The sequence below is a fragment of the Solanum tuberosum genome, unplaced genomic scaffold, assembly GCF_000226075.1.
Source record: "Solanum tuberosum cultivar DM 1-3 516 R44 unplaced genomic scaffold, SolTub_3.0 scf00482, whole genome shotgun sequence".
NCBI classification, from domain to species: domain Eukaryota; kingdom Viridiplantae; phylum Streptophyta; class Magnoliopsida; order Solanales; family Solanaceae; genus Solanum; species Solanum tuberosum.
This window is the reverse complement of record NW_006239402.1, coordinates 186,766-207,060: the sequence shown is the minus strand read 5'-3', so window position 1 is coordinate 207,060 and position 20,295 is coordinate 186,766. Positions and strand designations below refer to the sequence as shown.

The 20,295-nt window shown below is 32.2% G+C and overlaps 2 protein-coding genes across 2 annotated transcripts; both read right to left on the bottom strand.

Annotated features, from left to right (window-relative positions):
- Positions 1-8,066: 8,066 nt before the first annotated feature.
- LOC102594305 (probable polygalacturonase At1g80170) lies at positions 8,067-12,306 on the bottom strand. Its single transcript, XM_006364137.2, has 9 exons — positions 11,943-12,306; positions 10,967-11,098; positions 10,711-10,881; positions 10,608-10,628; positions 10,271-10,478; positions 9,674-9,755; positions 9,494-9,602; positions 9,218-9,334; positions 8,067-8,588 (listed from the first exon to the last, which is right to left on the bottom strand). The coding sequence occupies exons 1-9, from the start codon at positions 12,180-12,182 to the stop codon at positions 8,310-8,312; spliced, it is 1,359 nt and encodes a 452-aa protein (XP_006364199.1). The 5' UTR covers positions 12,183-12,306; the 3' UTR covers positions 8,067-8,309.
- A 6,627-nt stretch (positions 12,307-18,933) lies between these two features.
- Positions 18,934-19,876, bottom strand: LOC102593976 (uncharacterized protein At1g15400). The gene has a single exon (XM_006364136.2). The coding sequence runs from the start codon at positions 19,712-19,714 to the stop codon at positions 19,343-19,345; it is 372 nt and encodes a 123-aa protein (XP_006364198.1). The 5' UTR covers positions 19,715-19,876; the 3' UTR covers positions 18,934-19,342.
- Positions 19,877-20,295: the final 419 nt, after the last annotated feature.

The window sequence follows — 20,295 nt, the reverse complement described above, 5'->3', positions numbered from 1 at the left end:
AACCTGCTTTGAATAATTGGTATTCCCTCCGATCCGTCCCATATTTGCTACCAAGACTGCCTGGCCGAAAGCCAGAATTGGAAATGTTTAGTAGTTGGTACAGTATGCTTCTTAAGAACATCTTCTGGGACAATTTAACACTTTTCCAAAAAGCTTTTAAGGAATTTGTTAACAAATTACAACTTAAACAAACACCAATTAGGGTACTGGCTAGCTTTTGATACAACCTCAAAAAGTTTGTTAGTTCAAAGTTACAGAATAACCTCTTTTATTCCTTGATTTCCAATATTACATTTTCAAAAAGGACTCGACAAGATAAAGATACCCTGTTCTCCTTTAATATGCATAAAAGGGATCATCTTTTTTGCCAACAGATCATTAAAGAAAGATGTATCATATATTTTCTCTTTTCGTGATTAATACTTGTATTGAAGTCCGACTAAATCTGAATTCATATAAAAGAATAATCCCAAATGTTAAAGTAACAAATGTGACTCCTTATCCAGGCGTAAACCCGATATGTCTCGTTAACAATGAAGAAATACTTACCACTTAACCGCACCTCTAGCTTTTAAATACTTTTTGTATACATATAAATTCTCCTTCATTTGTTTTAATGATGTAATTTAACTGAAAATAAAATATATATATATATATATATATATAAAGCTGTATCTAGAATCGCTGATGTGGCACCCTCCAATGGCCAACATTTGCAATTATCTATTTTCTCCTTTTTTGAATTATTTCTGTTTAATCCTTAAAAAATAAGTACATAAATGATCTCATTGAAGAATAGATGAAACTGTCATTTTAAATGAATTAAAACTGACAATTATGATTAATTATTATTGGTTTTGCCCGTTTCTATTCCTAACCTTAATGTTACTTTCTCTTCTCATGTCTTTTGATATTCCAAGTATGGAAGATTATCCATATAAATTTGAGCACAATTGGATATACATTTTTCATTACATTTTTCAAAAAGACTTGAGTGAATATTGATGCTATAATTTTTTCTAATATTATTTTTTTGGTTGTAGATTTATTCTTCAATACTTTTGTCACTCTCACAAATAATTCTCATGGTAAGCAAATATATATATATGTTTCTGATTTAAAGTTTATATGAAATTCTCAAAATTTCAATAGTCACTTTCTTAATATAACTAGTAATCGTTTATATTATAATAGTTACTTCACTTTCTTTATTTTTGACAAAAACTTTTTTATCGAGTTCATTTTTCTTTTTATGAGTGCTTGACAATCTCCATTTTTCTTTACTATCCTTTTATTTATATGTTGATCAAGTTTATCTACATATCATTCCTTTTGTATTTTTGTTACTCATTATTTTCTCTTTTGGGTGAATTTTCTCAAAAATACAAAATTTAACTTTGAAAATATTTTATAATTATTGTATGATATTGTTCTAAATATTCGCTCTTTTCTCATACTTTCATATTATTTGGTTTATAAAAGTGGTCAGTTTTGCTTTTGGAAAGCTAATGAGGAGTCGTCTATATTTTTTTGAGATACTAAGAGGTTTATTTCATCAAGTTCCTATAGTCAAACTTAAAGATTTTTAAAATATTTTCTTTCTTTATTTTGTAGTAATAATCGAAACTTTATATTTTAAGGTCAATTTTAATATTTTTTTGGACACCCCCTTGCCTAATTTTGTAGTTATGATTATTTTTTCCCCTTTTTATTTGTAATAAAAAAAATTGTTTAATTTTTTATGTATTTAAGTTTATTTCGACTTTTAGCAATTGAGAATTCCGTCATATGTCTGGAAAAAGGTATAATTTTAAATGGAAAGAGATGAAGTATTTTTATTTAGTGTTATATTATTATTATTAGTTGCTAATAATTTAATGTATTTGTTAAATAGTTCAAAGATATTTCATAGACGCATTCGGTACCATATTCTTTTTTTACTTTCTACAAATCAACTAAGTAATAATATTTTCATATGTGCTAAAAATATATAATTTGTGTTATACTAACTTTTTAATATCTTATTACTATTCTTCAATGGGGTATGTTTTAATAATGTAATTAAAACGAATTTATCAGTGAAAATAGTTTTCTTTTTTTATGTTAAAGGTACATTTGAGGCTATGACTATATTAGGAAGGATTTACCAAAAGAACTATTTACGGTTGGTGCTTTCCATAAAAAGAAAGTGAAAGTATTTTAAAATAGTTCGATCATAATAAATGCATTCTTCTAAAATATCTGTTACTATAATTTCTAATCAATTTGATCGTATCTAGGGTTGTCATAGAAGCAATAAAAATCTTAAGGGTGTTTCCACGGTTCCATCTACAAATTGTTGTTATTAGTTTCGATCGACGATCTTTTAAATCTTATGTTCACGCTTATGATTGTTAATACATTTACTTTCATTTTACATTAAATGGATTAGAGTTAATTGTAAATTCAACTAATCTTTTTATGACCGCGCGAAGCGCGAACATGTTCACTAGTTTAAGTAATAAGACTTGATATGAATCAAAATTATACTTACAAACAAAGTAAGTGAATGTTTAAATCAGAGAGCACACCTTATGGACTTTTGAAATGTGTTCTTTCTAGGATGACTCGAAAAAGAAAAATGTGTCGCATAAATTATTGAAAGAACTAAGGAGTACCTCTTTTAGTACCAAACTACCAATGCAAGTAAATTATGGTGAAAAATATGCATGTCTGAAGCAGCACTACAAAAATTAAACATGCAGTAAAGCACAGCAACAAGAAGGCAAATTTCAAAAAACCCAATAATAATTTTCCATTTATTTATAATTATGACTTACTGATTGACATAGATGACATGAGACACCTATAGCAATACTATGAAACAATTCATATACATAACACAGGCTAAAAATTGAGGAAATTAGGTTCCCCTCTTAAGCATTTGCTCATAGTTCTCCATGGACTCAAGCCTCTGGAGAAGCAACTGTTGCTTAAACTTCTTTATGAAATTCTCCGCACTTTCATTGATATCTTCCGATGGCTTGCTCTCCAACTTCTTTGGCGCCGTCGCCGGATTCCACATATTCGTAGAATTAGGCCTCTGTATCTCTCTGGTGAAATACTCCATCTGCCTTTCTGTTTTTTTCTCAATTTCTTCCACTTTGGTTGTGCGGTAGTAAAGGGAATTCAAGGAACTACTCATTTTTAGCTTAATTTCTGCTCTGTTCTAAAAAAAAAACACTCAAGTTGATAATGCTCTGCTCCTATCGGCTTTTTGGATAGCCATATTTATAGGTAGACGCCAATATAAGAGATCCAACTTTTCCTGTTCTATGATTCGTAATTAATCTAATTATGATTGTGTAAGTGGGGAATATGATTCCCATCTACTTAATTTTTAACGAAAAATTCATAGTTAAATTAGGATCGTTTGTTGCATGTGAAAGTTATGCGAATATGCGTAGTAATATATAAATTAGTGATGAGAAAATTTATGATTTTTTATGTCATTTTGTGTATGAATTACTTATGTACAAGTCACTTTATCTCCCTTTTTCGGTATAAAATAGTACATAAATTTATTCTCATAATTTATACATATATTAGTTATGTGAATTCTAATTTATAAACCAAACATAATAATTAGTTTATACTTGAGTAACTAATCTTCTGACTAGTTACCAATCATAATATTACTTAGGTAGTAGGCACAATATAATATTTTCATAACTCAAACCTAAGTCACATACCAAGTGACCCCTGAGTATTTTAGGGGGGAAAAAACGTGTCATGAAATTAGGCAAGCTCTATAATTAAGCGTTTGATTATCATTTATCACGTGATAGGAACAAACCAAAAAACCAAGGTAATTATAATTAAAGGGGTCCTTTCTCCCCACATTGTTAACAGTAGATGACAAAATGTCCAACTAGATGTATAGTGTCAAATTGTCACTAATGATATGTTTAATGTTATCAATCTATATAGGACAAAATGAATTTTTAATCAGGTAATGACGTGGGAAAAATAATTATCAGATTTTTTTCTTTAAAAAGATAAAGAACATACTATGCCTCAAAAAGTTTAATTCCAATTTCTAAATATTACGATAAATTTTTAAAAATACTACACAACTTATGTTGTATAACTTAATTCTTATAATACTTACATCGAGCGATGTAAAAATTTAGTTTCAAAAAAATTTAAAAAAAAATAAACCTGTGCCGAACAAAGTAGGTCTGGATAGATAATAGTATCCATTCGAGGGGTAATCCGTATAAAACTTAGTTTAGAATGTATCATGCTTAATGAAATAGAAATTTAGCTTTTATTAAAGTTTAGCCCAATTCCTCCATTAAAATATAAATGGGTTAGACGAATCATTTTTTTTTATGGCTCATTTTGACAGCCTAGTTTCAACTCAATACATCATCACTGCAACAGGCCCTCCCGGAAGGTTTGAGTCCAAACTCCAAAGAGATTTTATTATTGTGTTCTTATATGATACTCTCTTCTTTGTCTACCTTCAATGGGAGGCAGAGTAATCTCCGTAAAAGCCCAATGGGGTCTATGCCATCATCAAGATCTTCTATCGACTATCATAAGTAGACGTTATGAATGTTTGATTATTTCATCTAAAAATTTAAGTTGTATAGAGAAAAGTAAATTTTTTTATATTTAATTATATCTTCAACAAGTCTCTCACATACGATATTTTTTTAATGAGTCAAGCATATGAAAATGTGCTCGACCTGCTTTAAATATCTTTTTTTTTTATTGCTACTCCCTCCGTCCCATATTTGCCACCAAGGCTGCCTAGCCGAAAGCCAGAAATTGGAAATGGTTAGTAGCTAGTACAGACAGTACCCTTCATAAATAAAATCTTCTGGGACAATTTAACATCTTTCCAAAAAGCTTTTAAAGAATTTACTGACTAGCTTTTGATACGACCTTCAAAAGTTGTTCAAAGTTACAGAATAACCTCTTTTATTCCTTTGATTTCCAACACCACATTTTCAAAAAGGACAAGACAAGATAAAGATACCCTAATCTCCTTTAATATGCATAGAAGGGATCATCTTTTTTGCACAACAGGATCATTCAAGAAAGACATATCCTATATTTTTTGCTTTTAAGTTCAATTAAATCTGAATTTATATAAAAAATAATAATCCCAAATTGGGGTTAAAGTAACAAATGTTACTCCATATCGTGGGCTTAAACTCAGATCTCTCATTAACAAAAAAGAAATGCATACCGCTCAAACCCGATCCAAGAAGGATATATCTACCATATGCATATAGTTTGATTGGTTACGAAATTTAAGAAATATGAAAATAGTTTGATCTGATTCATGATTACCTTTTTAAAATAAATAAATTTTCAAACAGAAGAATACACTTTTTGAAATGAGTCTTTTTATGTATGAATAAATCCAACAAATGCACCGAGGGGATACCTCTTTTAGAAAGATCTTTCACTTTTAGTACCAAGAAAACTAGCAATGCAAGTAAATTATGTTGAAAAATATGCATCTCTGAAGCAGCACAACAAAAATTAAAGACGCAGTAAAACACGGCAGCAAGAAGGCAAATCTCAACAGATCGAGTAATAATTTGTTTTTATACATTACTACAAGTTATTTATAATTATGACTTACTAATTGACCACACACACAATACACATATAGCAATACAATGAAACAATTCATACATAACAGACGCGAAAAATTGAGAAAAATAAAATGAAAGAGAGGTCGTTATGTTCCCCTCTTAAGCATTTGCTCATAATTCTCCATGGACTCAAGCCTCTGCAGAACCAGCTGTTGCTTAAACTTATTTATGAAATTCTCCGCACTTTCATTGATATCTTCCGATGGCTTGCTCTCCAGCTTCTTTGGCGCTGCCGCCGGCTTCCTCATATTCGTAGAATTAGGCCTCTGTATCTCTCTGGTGAAATACTCCATCGGCCTTTCTGTTTTTTTCTCAATTTCTTCCACTTTGGCTGTGCGGTAGTAACGGGGATTCAAGGAACTACTCATTTTTTTTAGCTTAATTTTTGCTCTGCTCTGAAAGAAAAACACTTGAGTTGATAATGCTCTGCTTCTATCGGCTCTATTTGGATACCCATATTTATAGGTAGACGCCAATATAGGAGATACGACTTTTCCTCTTCTGTGATTCGTAATTACTCCAATAATTATGAGTGATAAAGTGGGGAATATGATTCCCATCTACTTTTTTTGCCCTTTATCCACGCCAGAAAGCTACCTAATTATTTTTGTTTTGAAGGAAAAAATCATAGTTAAATCAGGGTGTCTGTAATCTGTATGAATTAGTTATGTAGGATTAAGTTATTGATATATTAGTATAAAGTAAAAGTAGATTGAATTGTCTCATGATTTATGTATGTATTAGTTGGGTGAATATTTAAACTATAAATCAAATATAATATTAATATACGTACCTACTAATCAACTATCATATTATTACATTATTACTATTACTTGTGTAGAATTTAGTATTTACATAATTCACCTCTAAACCAGATACTAAATGACCCCTTGGTGTTTTAGGAAAAAGAAAATGTGTCATGGAATTAGGTAAGCTCTGTAATTAAGCGCTTGATAATCATTTATCACGTGATAGAAACAAGCCAAAAGAATAAGGTAATTATAATTGAAGGGATCCTTTTTCTTCCCCCACTTGGTTAACAGTAGATGATAAAATGTCCAACTAGATGTATAGTGTCAAATTGTCACTAATGATATGTTTAATGTTGTCAAACTAATTAATAGGACAAAATGAAATTTTAATCAGATAACTACGTGAGAAAAATAGTAATAATAATAAAAGTAGGCAAGATATAACAGATAGACATAAAATTGGTAAATACTTAGATGGAGCCGCCTATTAAAATGGTTGTAACTTGTAAGTAGTTGAAATTCCCCACACGAATGCGTTTCTTAAGCCGCGAAGTTTGAAAAAATTGCGGCATAAGCGATGGGCTAAAACCGAAAGGTCCCATGTTTGGTCTCCATTTCTGGCGATTCAAGGTTGTTACTTTCATGTGCGATGCTAATTATATTCTATTTCGAATTCATATATTATCATTGAAAATGCAATTAAATAATGAAAGTGTGCTCTCTCTAACAATTTAAGCTTTTAAATGACATAATTATACACTTCAACATAGCAGACATAATTTCCACGTGCTGTTGTGACCATTAACAGATTTGAAGGAATCTAAGAAGAAAGAAAGGGGATAGACGTGTATTGAATATCGGCATGGCATCTTTTTATTTTATTACTATACCTAAATAAATGCCTGACTGTTGCTTTGTAGGTAGCAAATTATTACTCAAATCATGTGGCATGGGCAAGTAACGTGTCAGCACATGTGATTTTGACTTTGACATTCAATAGAGCCTGCATGGGCAGGCTCTATGCCGGTGCCCCTCTCATTTTTCAACCTTCAACTTAAATCTGCCTAATTTTGGGATTCCATTTTATCACTTGCGGTGTTCTACCAATTTTCTTTCAGCAACCTTTATGTTTTTCAAACTCTAAAAAGGGTAGGTTTGACCATGTTCCAATTTCCAAATGAAGTTTCTAGAGCCCAATTTGAGATTCAATTTTTTTTCTCCAGAAAGTCGTGATTCTAATATTTTGTGGTAATTCTTAAACAATGATATGTAGCATTACTGAAAGGAACGCATAATAACAGAGCCAAGATTTTTGGTATAGCGATTCAAAATATAAAGAAGTGAACACATGAAGAAACACGAGATTCATAGAGTATATTACATTGTAAAATAGTTTTCCAGTGGAGATGTTTAAGATAAAAACCCAAAACAAGAATCTACAAACGGATGTAATTTTTCTGCAGGCGCTATACTTCACAAGTCTCACAGCGTTTAACGTTTCAAGGATATTTACTAATAACATCACTTATGTGATCTAGCAATATCAGTAAATCGAGATGCAATAGAAGATTCAACTTCACAGCATACATATATATGAAAGCATTTCCTGTTTTGTCATCCGATTTGTTAGATATCACTCTTTTTTCATGAAGATTCATGAAAAGGAATAAGCACTTTATTTACAGATGAATGAAGTAATAAAGATCCATTAATCAACACTCAATTTCTTCCATAAACATCAGTACTTGGACAAGCTACTCATCAGTACGTCGTGGACCAAACTGTTCCACTTGCTTGATAAGTTAACTAGCTTTGCTCAGGATAATGAATATCAATGCCAATTAATTTAGCAGCTTTCAACTGATATATGGTCCAGGCATTTGTACAATTAGAATAGAAGACGTCAAATCGATTGACTCCAGTTAGATAAAAATTTTGGCTGAAGAATGCCGTCATTACAGGGAAAGCAAGGAGGGGGGTAATTTAAACCTGAGGTTGTGCCATATGCCTGCCAGCAAAAAAATGTTGCAGGATCCCCCGAAGATGAAGTAAGTTGAATATCTTCCAAGTACAACTTTCTGCAGGGGAAGCTATCGCTGCAGGCAAGTGTTACTGCCCTTTCTGTAGCTGAAGTTCCTTTAATACCCATAAAGGATATGCTGTCAATGCGAATATTTGAAGTCTGCGCAAGTCCACAGTTACACTTAGTTTTAGCCCACACATTCACACAACAAACATGGAATACTGTTGATGGTCTATTTCTTCTACCTAGATGCTGAGCAGTGAATTACTAATTTCATTTAGTCCAGAAGTAACAAGTAATTATCAAAGAAGAGTTTAATACAGAGCTAATCAGATCCATTCCAATTTCTTTGTCTGGTTTTTACTTGGTACATAGTTTAAGAAAACAAATAGGACTTTTGAAACTTCTCGTCTTCAAACTTAAGATATGTAGAATGTACCAACATGTTCTTTAATCTGGTGGTCCATGTCATGCAGAAAGTTCAATTTAAAACAGACAAATTGAAACGGAGGGGTATTATATATTCACTTAGTTCTCAAGCAATAACTCCATCATGGATGTAGCTACCTTCACTAATTCACTAGTAGGCCAACAATTTACTATGTCAACAGACCTTTGTCATAAGCTCAATACAGAAATGGCCTTGGCTAAGAAAGGCTCACCTAAAAACCTAGCTAAAATGCAGAACGGACATGCAAGAACGAACTGTTTTTCCACGCAACCAATTTATAGACAGCCAAAGAAGCTGAATTCGAACTGAGAATCAAGAAATGGAGTAGAAAACATACCTTGTTTGAACAGGGTTTCGTAGAATCACAATAATATTGGTCGATTATGATAGGATTTGAGACGTTTTCCATCCAAACATTCTCGAAAGAAACCTTTTTGACAAACCCAGAACCACCCTGAAGAAGCATTAAGGGGAAACCAACAACACGATTAGGATATGCAACCGTAGGTCAGCAAATTTATATTCTAGAGATGAAACATAGTGCAGAATGATCACCAAAAATGGTGTCGAGGTTTTGAAGATTCATCTGATGTGCATATGGAAACAAGATTACCTGCCAAGTCTTTATTCTAACCCCGTTCTCAGTGTTGGAAATAGATGCTCCGTTAACATGAACATTGTAAACCTGAGAAAATGAATTTGACTTTCCCAAGCTTCCAATGCTAAAAGAACAGGGAACTAATTAGAAACTTCATCTTATACATAACTTCAACAAAATAGAAAAGTGTTCTACCTTATACCATGGCCTGGCCCACACACAATGTTTTTGACTTTGATCCGTGATGAATTGCCGACAATAGATATGCAGTCATCTCCTGTATTCAGTTTCTTCGTTAGTCAAAAGCTAATGAAATATACGATAGGGGATCGAATGTGAATACGATATCCTTGATCATACAAAATCAATGCATTGTTGATGATGAAATTGCCTGAACTGGAGTATCCGGCAATAGAGAGAAAAACTTAAAAAGAAGAAACTAACTGAGTATCAATCAATCTGGTGTAAAGAAGAGTTGGCTTTATATATCTTACCTGCTTATTGTATCCAAAGACTTCACATTTTACTAACAATAATTGAACTACAACTACTGGTCCACTATTGCAGATCCCCTAGACAATGCCGTATATTTGACCTCCGTAAACACATAGCTATGTCCCATAAAATGCATTATTCGAACCATAAATCCGAATTTTATCATCTAAAACATTCATTGTATTCGTTAGATTGTAATCCAAGCCATGTTGAGCAAAGTTACAACTAGAAACAACGATAATGCCAAATAGTGATCCATTCTGTCTCTCCAATTGCAATGACTAAAGATCAACTAACCTGTGCCAATAGTGCAATCCTTGACATTGACCTGTGTAGATGAACTTATGTGGATTGCATCGGTGTTGGGGCTATCACCTGGGGCTTTGACTACGAGTTGTGATACTGTAACATGTTTGCAACCAGTAAATGCTAAATGCATTTGTTGACTATTAAAGATCTTTATGTTCTTGATTTTCAGGTTGTTGCATTTGTGGAAAGTTAAAGCCTGCACTCCCATTAATTAATGAACCACAACGAAAATAAGCATCAGATAAAATTCTTTTTCCTAAAAGAAAGTCGATATCTAATGTATAAGTCAAAATTAAAATCACATAGAGGGAAAGGCAGAACTGACCGTTGGAGCATGATGACAAGGCTAGCAAAATAAAAGAAACATCAAATTCATTATGTGAAAGAGAACCATAAAGCACGATGTAAACAATGGCGAAGAGAATTACATTTGTTCTGTTGACCTTGCATGACCGAGCCCACCACTCCTGGCCCATACCATTTATAATTCCTCCTCCTTCTACTGTCAGGTGTTTTACTCTAAAGAAATAGAGCCATTTTCGTGGATTCAAGTCATCCCAGACTTCAGGATCCTTTGGTGCTAAAATAGTACCTGCAATCTTGTGTATATCGAAAAAGACACCTGAATACCATTTAGTGAAATAAAGAGTTAGACAAGATGTAATATCTCAATTAGGCACTCACCCGTATAGACACCTTTGACCGGCAAGGACCAGCAAAATTAATATGTCGAACTAAGAAAGAATAACCAGCAGGGATGACAATCTTTGCATGTGATGGTGAAGAGCAGGCCATATCCCAAACATCTTTAAAAGACTGAAAGCACAAAATGAACTTCTTAACTGAAGCTAAGTATTTCTCATTCTGGTGATCCATCTTCATAAAAAAGTCTCAAAAACTTTTAGCTCACCAAACAATAAGGACCTAAAATTTTCAATACCTCCACGAGGTAATGGTAAGGTCTGCGTACACTCTACCCTTCCCAGACCCCACTTAGTGGGATTTCACTGGGTATGTTGTTGTTGTACTAAGACAAGCAAATCAAGCAGTTTTTTGCTCAGTTTTCTCATTACAATAAATAAAAAAATATATGCTCTATTCTTCTTCAAAACCTTTTCTAATTTTTTTAATTTAATGTATCAATCTTACAACAGTACAAAAGGAATGAGTAAATCATCCTTTCAATAACAACCTTATTGTTACGTTTGTGGGCCTAACTGCAGGGGTTGCACATCCTTAACATTCTAAGATTAGTTTTTTCACCAACCTATATAAACAGGATTTATTGGTGTATCTGTATCTATATTTCATTGAGAAATAATAAGAGTTGGTGATTGGCCATTGGTTCTCTTCCCTTTGAAGATTTCACATGAAAAATAGCGTGTTGCTTTCATTAGTCATTGTCTTGTAACACCTAATATCCATGAAAAATACAACTATTTTGACCAATTAATGATCCACAATGAACAACAACACCAACAACATACCCAGCATAATCCACAAGTAGAGAGTTTATTTCTGATAGACCCTCGGCTCGAGAATGATCCACAATGAACAAATAAGAAAATAAAATATTTTTCACCGGCTCTTAAATGAAGCACATAATCATAGTGAATGCAGATAAAATTAAGGGACCTTTAGCTGAATGAAGGGGATTTACCTTAGTGTCATCGGTAATCCCATCTCCGGCAGCTCCAAAATCGTTGACTTGAAAAAGAGATTCCGATTTGCTCCTCAAAGAAGCAGATGCTGGAAGGAGCTGTAAGAGTGACTCAAATCCACTCACATTTGCAGAAATCAAGAGGAAATAAAGACTGTAGAGTGATGCAAACAGAGCAACAGATGTGGAATAGGAAGAGAAATTAAAGGAAGAAATGAAGGAAGATGCCATCTTCCCCATTTTCCATTAATGGGAAGCACTTTGTAACTTAACAGAGTAGTACTTGACACTTGACAGGGTCAAAATCGCTGTCGGCAAGATTTTTTCCCAAAAAAATGGCCTTACAAGTTACAAGCCTCTTTAATGTGAGAAAATTAATAGATACATGTGTGAATGGACTTTTTTGGCTTCAAGTTTCAGATCAAAATTAAATGTTCACACTTTTTCTTAAATTTATTTATTGACTTTTGACTTTTAAGGTTTTAGCTTAAAATTATATATTTACACATTTTTGGGTTTATATAAATATTTTAAAATATATTTTAATTTAAAAATACTTAAAATAAGCTTATGCAAACACAAGAATATTTTCGAAAAGCATATAATCAGATGTCATTTTATTTCACATGGGAGTCAATATAAAATTATACAGTATTTAATTTTTGATTGGCCCTTAGGTATTAGTAATAACTTTTTACTTTGATCCCTATAATATAAGATTGAGCGCATAAATTTTTTAAAGGTGGTTAGATAATTAGTTAGAATTATGTAAATATTAGTAATATATGCATTATTTATGAGAATTTATGTATTGTTTTTATTCAAGGATATTGATATATACTCTAGAAAGTAGAATCTAGATTATTTTATGCGGAATTATTCTATCATGATTTATGCATAAAATACTATATGAATTTCCTCAAAACTTATACTATTATGTTGATTTTTTCAATTATGAATCAAAACTAGTATTAATATTTATGCATTAGTAACATAACTTCTAATCAAATACCAAATATGGTATTACTTGTGCAAAATTTAATATATGCATAATTCAACTTTAAATCAACTACAAAACGACCCCTTAATCAATCAAGTTTTGCATTTTTAATCTATCCAATATCCATAAATTTACCATATTTTATAAATTATTTCACTATTTAATTATTCATTTGATATGTTAAAATCTGCCTTGTTAATTCATATTTGATGATAATATAATTCGATAAAATATAAAATACAATATATTTTTCTAGCTAAAGGAATAGAAAAATTTATATTTTGATTTATTAAAAAATGAAATATGTTGAGTCATGTATTATAAGGACGAACTTAATACTTTAGGGATCAGAGGTATATTATCCCTTTAATTATAATTAAGCCGTTTCGCATTATTGGCAAATGGACCAAAAAAATTGATCATTATATCGGGGCCATCTCATAATTAATCAGTCCCCGTGAACTTGCTTAAGATAGAATCAGCTCCAACTTGTCCTAGCTCTTCGTGATTTTTGAAGCTAATATTTTTCTTAATTGGAAGGGAGGGTTAACCTAATTAGTAAAGTTACTATCACATGACGATGTGACAATTTTATTTATATATAGAGAGAAATATGCTTTCTTATTTGATTCCATATGTTTAGATTCAATTTTACTGAACGTTGAATTTTTATGTTAATTGAATATCATTTTTAACAATATCGTGTATGATTAGGAAACTTGATGTCTTACACTCCCATGGATCTACAATACAAAGATTTTATTCACGAAGCTCGTGTTAAGATAATTGAGATTCATTAATTTGTACAACCTTACTTTTATGATTGCGATTCCTCATTACTACTGGTACTAGAAAGTCAAAATGTTGCTTGATCTCCAATCTCCTTGACCTCGGATAAAATCTCACCCATACAGAAAATATTTCTGTTGTAAATTGAAAAAAGTGACCACTGCGCTATGTTTTCATCAAGTCAATGTGTTAATTTTAATCATTTGATCACAGCTTAGTTAAATTCTGTCATAATGGATTTTTCTATGTATTTGGATGCAGAGCCGACTCAACAATATTGGGGGCCTAAAGCGAAACTTAAGAGATTGGCCCTAATATTTAATTTTTTTCATCATATATACTTTTATTTAAAATCTATTTTTCTAGCTATTTTAGATGCGAAGTCATTAGGTACTGTTTTATAATCAATTTGTTTTAATGATTCCATTTCAAATGATAATATAGCTAATTCATTCAATCTCTCTTGAGACATTGTTGATCTTAAAGAATATTTAACCAAATTTTTATTTCGAAAAAACTTCTTTCGGCTGAGGCAACGGTTACATGAACTGTTAACATTATTCTATAAGCGATATGTGTATTTGGAAAAGAATCAAGTCTTTTTATTAGATTGAGTATTTTCATTAGATCATTATCTTCTACTTGTATTATTTCCCTTAACACTTTTAATTCAAAAAAAAAAATCTAAACCGTCAATATCAGAATAACTATTACATGTTAAAGAAAATTCAACGTTAAGACAATATTTTTTTAAAATTCTCATCATCTAGTGATCTCAATATTTTACCACTAAATAAGTAATCAAAAATATTTCCATATGCTTCAATTGGTTCAAATCTATTTTGAAGTGAAAAAATAGTTTGATCTACTCTACATATATAAAGCAATTAACTCTAAAACTCTTCAAGGGACTTTTGTGATTTTCGCTATCCATATTTTCATAAAATTGTTTCTTACGAAATTCAAGTTTATTTTCATCTCATATGCAATTTCTTTAGTATAAATAATAACACTCATAGTACATATAATTTTTTTTTAAATAACATATATAAGTAATTGTTTTTAAAAAATGGGGCCCCCAAAATATATGGGGTCCCAAGCAATGGCCTTAGTGGCCTAGAGGTTAAGACGGCCCTGTTTGGATGTTGTGCAATTCATGCATGTGTTGTTCGGAATTCAGAGACACGCCCTAGCCTTGTAGCAGCACTTAAATCTCAGCTGATTGAAGAGCAACTGAAAACATTCAAATCACACCGTTCAAATGCAACAATGGTGATTAATTAAGATGACCAAGTTAACTGGTGAGTATGCAAACCAGATTTGGATGTCAAACAAATGAAGGACAGTGAATAACGATGGATTGATATGATGAGATCAGGTAAGGTCTTCAATGGGGGAACATACTGCCTGATATGGAAATGTCTTTGCGGCCCCAATATATAAATATGCATGTCAGCCATCAGTCCTACATGTTAGATCTTGGAGGAATATGTGAAGTTGAGATATTCACAGCACTTTCATGTTCACGAATTGTCAATGAATAACAAGAGCTCCATTCCATGTTTGTATGTTTTTATACAGAAGGTACACATGAGGCAAAAAAAAGTATTAAAGAGGTACGCATTCCCATGCTTGTGATTGAAACATGCTATCTACTTTGAAAACAGGATGTTTCTTTGCTATGAAATGTTCTCAGCATCCAATGGTTCTTCTAAGAACATAGATAATAAATATATAGGAAACAAGAGGGCTGCGTGCAATTTTGTTTGTGTAGCATGTGATGACACAGATTGGGTACAGGAATTTAATGTTTCATACTTGCAGCACTCTTTGGTCTCCCCTGTCTTTTACAAACAAATGTGGGCCATAAAATTATCTCTTTACCCCACACACCACAGGTACATACCTAGTGTTATCGCATAAATGGAGTCTAGGGTTAGTAAGTATCCAGACTCACCCTTAATTACTTTTGTAAGGTAGAGAGGTTTGTTTTGAATTCTGATACACTCTCGACTCAAAAAAAAAGAAATCAAAGCAGGGCTGAGAGAATAATAGAGCAGTGATTGTATGCTATATATTGATGAAGTCTCCCTTTCTTACTGATCTTGACTTTTTTTTTCTTATGCTAACTTCACTTCTTGAGATTGATCCTGTCAACTGCCAAGGAATGTACTTATAGGTTTGGTGAAATATAATTCACCTAAGGATACACCCAAAAGTATTCTTTCTGGTGTCTAAATTTGGTCTCAACTTGTTGTAGTTTCACATCCATGATTCAAAGGTCCTTGGTCACCTTATATGATGTAGGACAATCTTTCCCTCATGAGCTAGCTTTTGAAGTTAAGTTAAACACAATATTCACTTCGTTATCATGGTATCACGGCCAGGTCCACCCAATTCTCTATTGTCTTTTATGTTGGGGCCCGTCTTTTATTGGGCGTGCAGTGTTGGAGTCCTATCAATGGATTCAAAGGTCCTTGGTCTACTTATATGGTATTTGACAATCCTTCTCTCACGAGCTAACTAATTCAATTTTCAACAAGTCACTTAAATGAAAATCAAACCAAAAATGTACCCACGAAATGGAAAAGTGTGCAAATTGGGTTGGGGGAAACAAATTAAACATAACATATATAATAAGATAAAGCAAAAATATTCTAAAATTCAGATTCGATCTTCGCACATTGAAAATTGATTCTAAGCAGCTCAAAAAGATGGGGAAAAAAAATCTTTTCTTAAAAAAAGAAAAGTAATACAGTTCGTACATAAGGATTACCCAGCGTCCAAGAAAAGCAAGAGACCTAAATAAACTATCCCCTCTAGAACCGAAGGAATAAAATCTGACAGAACAAAGCAAAGCAAATATAATACATTTGTCTTTTAGCTCAAATAAATTCTTACACCTCTCTGAGCCTATGGATCAAAATGATGCTTTTATTAGTTTATTGCTTAAGTTGGTTGACATTGCTAAACAAAATTATATGAAATTCATACTTTACACTTTTTGTTGAATGCTTATTGTATTTGGCATGATTTTCTTTCTGTTGCAGAATGACGTCCTGCTTGACCATTCATCTTTTCACCAATTTATTGACCACAGAAATTAAAAGAATTGTTAATTATTCTTCATTAAAATTGTTATATCCAATTAGTATCCGTCAATGGAATTTTGCTAGTAGTTGTAAAGGTCGGATGACTGCCGACTTGCCAATACGCGTAACAAAAATTGCATACCAAACAGATGGAAAATAAATTATGATGAGACCAAAGTAGGACTTCAACTGCAGGACCAATAGGCCCACAAAAAACAAATAATGTGTGGGTCAAATTCATGAATGTTAGCCATCTATTTTGTGGCTGCTATATTTAAAATCCCAATGATGAGGATGTTTTGAGACTTTCTCTGCAGTTTCATGTTCGTGAATTGGTCGGGTCCGTCCACCTCCATTCCAAGTTATCGGCTGAAGGAAATGTTTCTCTCAAGGCATATATATGCAATGATTTATTAATTAAATACTCCCTTGTCTCTAATTATTTGTTCACTTTTCCTTTTATAATTGTTCTTAATTACTTATTCATTTTGACAAATCAAGAAAGGACAATTTTTTTTACCTATTATACCATCAATTAAATGACTAATTACTTTGAAAATTATAGAACTTTTCATCCACTTCATAATTAATAAGAGTAAAATGGTAAACTCACTATATCATTAATTATTTTCTTAATATATGTGTCAATTCAAAAGTAGATAAGTAATTAGGGACAGAGGGAGTAAAGATAAAGTGTCCCATGCGTGAGTTCGACACATGCTCCTGTTTTTTTTTATCAAGCAGGGATATGATAGATACTCTTTAAAGAAAAAAGGAAAAAAGAGTTCTAAAATTATTACTAGTATTTTTTAATAAAATTATTCTCCTATGTTCATTCGTATATCTCTTTATTTATTACTCCTTCTCTCCTATTTTATGCGCATTGTTTGTTTGACTTGACACAATTTTTATGAAAGAATTTTGTTTTGAAATATGCGGTCTAACATAATATTTAGATATTTGTGTGTTTGTCATTTCATTAAGAGTAAACGTAAAATTTTAAAATTAATTATTTCTGATTATTATAAGATACTAATATTTTTTATGAGGCGGATCAAAAGAAAAAGAAAGTCATATAAAATGAAATAGAGGAAGAACTTGTTGGAGGTAGGAATTGTTCTAATCATTATTCACGGTTCTGTTGGAACAGTCTGTCGGCTAAGTGTCCGACGCAACATGTGAGAAATGTTGAGCTTAACATAGGAGGACGTAATAATAGATTGATTAGTGAATCATACATTAACACGATGAGGTTAACGAGAGGACAGCATAGAGTAGTCTCAAATCCGTAACGTGTACCAAATCATGCTGCTAATTAAGTTATAAATTGATGTAAACATACAAATTAAAATAAAATATACTATGATTAAGAAAGTATAAACCTATATAACAGACACACATTGGTGTACTGTTTTCATGCAATCAAGTATTTATTTTTTTTCTTCTTTTTTAGTTGGTGTAGCATCAGCATGTGGCATGTGATTTTGCCGCAAAGGGGTAGGAAAACGTCTTTCACAATTGCGGCATCTTCGGGAAAAAGCTCTAGTGTTTTTATGACAGTAAAACTCTAGTTAGCTTGAACATATTTTAATTAACTGTATAGGATAATTGCTACCTAACCATCAACTTCAATACAGAGGAAGAAATTATTTAGTTTTTTCTTTGCCTCTGAAAAAAATTAAATTGAAGACCTCGTGATTTTCAATTTCCGTTACTAACCTTGAACGGGTTGTGGTTCTGTTACCTTTCTTATCCCCAATATAGGTGTACTAACAACTAGTCAACAACAATAATATATTCGGTGTAATAGTAATCGATCAACAAAGACAGAGTAGAGTAGTGATTGTATGCTAGTAATGGCAAGTTCCCCTTTAATTTCTTACCAGTTTTCGACTATTTTCATCATATTAGGAATGTGTATTGATTTGGTAAAATTTGGTCTACCTAATGAGGAGTTCCAAACTGAATATCATCTAAATTCGGTGTCAAATCTTCAAAAACAAATACAGTAATTTTTTAATTCAATTTTCAGCAAGACAGAATCAACAAGCTCCCAAAAATGAAAATCAGAACTCAATGAAGGGAGGAGTAACGTATACATAGTATAATATATGGGGAGAGAGAAATAGTGTATACAATAAGCATACTTGTATACAGAAGATAAAACATGAGATATACTCAATTCACATAACCAGAAGATAAAGCAAGAGATGGCCCCAATTTCAGATTCAACTTTGTACAACGAGAAATGATTCATTGCGGCTTAACGAAAAAGGAAAAAAGCTAAAGCTTATGCACATCGATTATCCAGGCAATCAGAAAAAGTAAGACACTGGAAGAAATTGTCCCCTGCGAACCTAAAGAAGAACAAATCTGGCAGAGAAAACGCCAAAAATGCATAAAACAAGTAGTACAGTTGTCATCTAGCACCAAAATTCTCACACCTCATCCTTATCGAGATGAACGTTACTTGCGCCATCCAATTCTGACCTAATCCCTTTTTCACCGGAATAATAATATTACATCTTACGCTTGCCGGATTTAGGTCGACGGTTAGATTTATCATTCTTTGCAAAAGCGCTACAGAATCCACATGCAGATACTTTAGGAGACGGCGGTTCAATTGCCGGCGACACCTTACCAGTTCGGAAACCGCGATTAGATCGGCTCCTCTCCATGGATCCAGCCGTTTTTGATGAAGCCTTATCAGGCACCGACACTTCCAATTTAGGCTTTTCTTCTCCTTGTCTATCAGTTTTAATAGTAGTTTCTCCTCGTGGATTTCCAAGCTGAATCAATTCACCTGATGCTGTCACTAATTTGTCATCCCATACTAATCCTGATGAGCCTTGTCGCCGGAACGACGTCGCAGATCTCTGTAATCCAGCCATCGTATACAGAGAATGATCAAAATTGAAGAGGGCAACAGAATTTTGCTTGTTGTTCTATAGTGGTGCAGTGTAGATCTTTCTTGGTATGAGAACAAGTATGGAGGCCCGGGCTATTGTGGATGGACTTTTCCTCACATGTTTGTGTACCAGTGCCGTATTTATAGAATGGACGAGATGGGAATGGGACCAATGTTATAAAAGTAGTAAATGGTTAGCTAATTAAGATTTTTCATTCACTATAATTTGGTTTATGGAATATCAGATAAGATAAGAATAAATTTATACATTCCATCACAAATAAAGTATAAATATATTTTTGGAATAACTTAAATCGCGAATCAAATCATTTCTATAGATAAGTTAAGTACACGATTAGTATAGATATATTTATTTTTAATAAAATAATTTATAGTTATACAAATATTTATTATCACAAATTTCAAAAGTCTTTATTATTTTTCTTAAATTTCATGTCAAATTAAATTATCTCACATAAATTGAAATTTGAAACGAATGAAGTATAAGATTAGTGTACTTTTTTCTTAATCAAATAATCTTTAAGTTTTATTTGTTTCAAACTC

Bases quoted from the DNA above. Each gene is read 5' to 3' on its own strand.
- LOC102593976 (XM_006364136.2), bottom strand. From the start codon at position 19,714: ATGGCTGGATTACAGAGATCTGCGACGTCGTTCCGGCGACAAGGCTCA.
- LOC102594305 (XM_006364137.2), bottom strand. From the start codon at position 12,182: ATGGGGAAGATGGCATCTTCCTTCATTTCTTCCTTTAATTTCTCTTCC. The intron at 9,335-9,493 runs GTAATCTTGTTT...ATGCTTCTTCAG, and splicing joins TTAGAATAAAGACTTGGCAG to GGTGGTTCTGGGTTTGTCAA. The intron at 8,589-9,217 runs GTATGTTTTCTA...GGACTTGCGCAG, and splicing joins CGAAACCCTGTTCAAACAAG to ACTTCAAATATTCGCATTGA.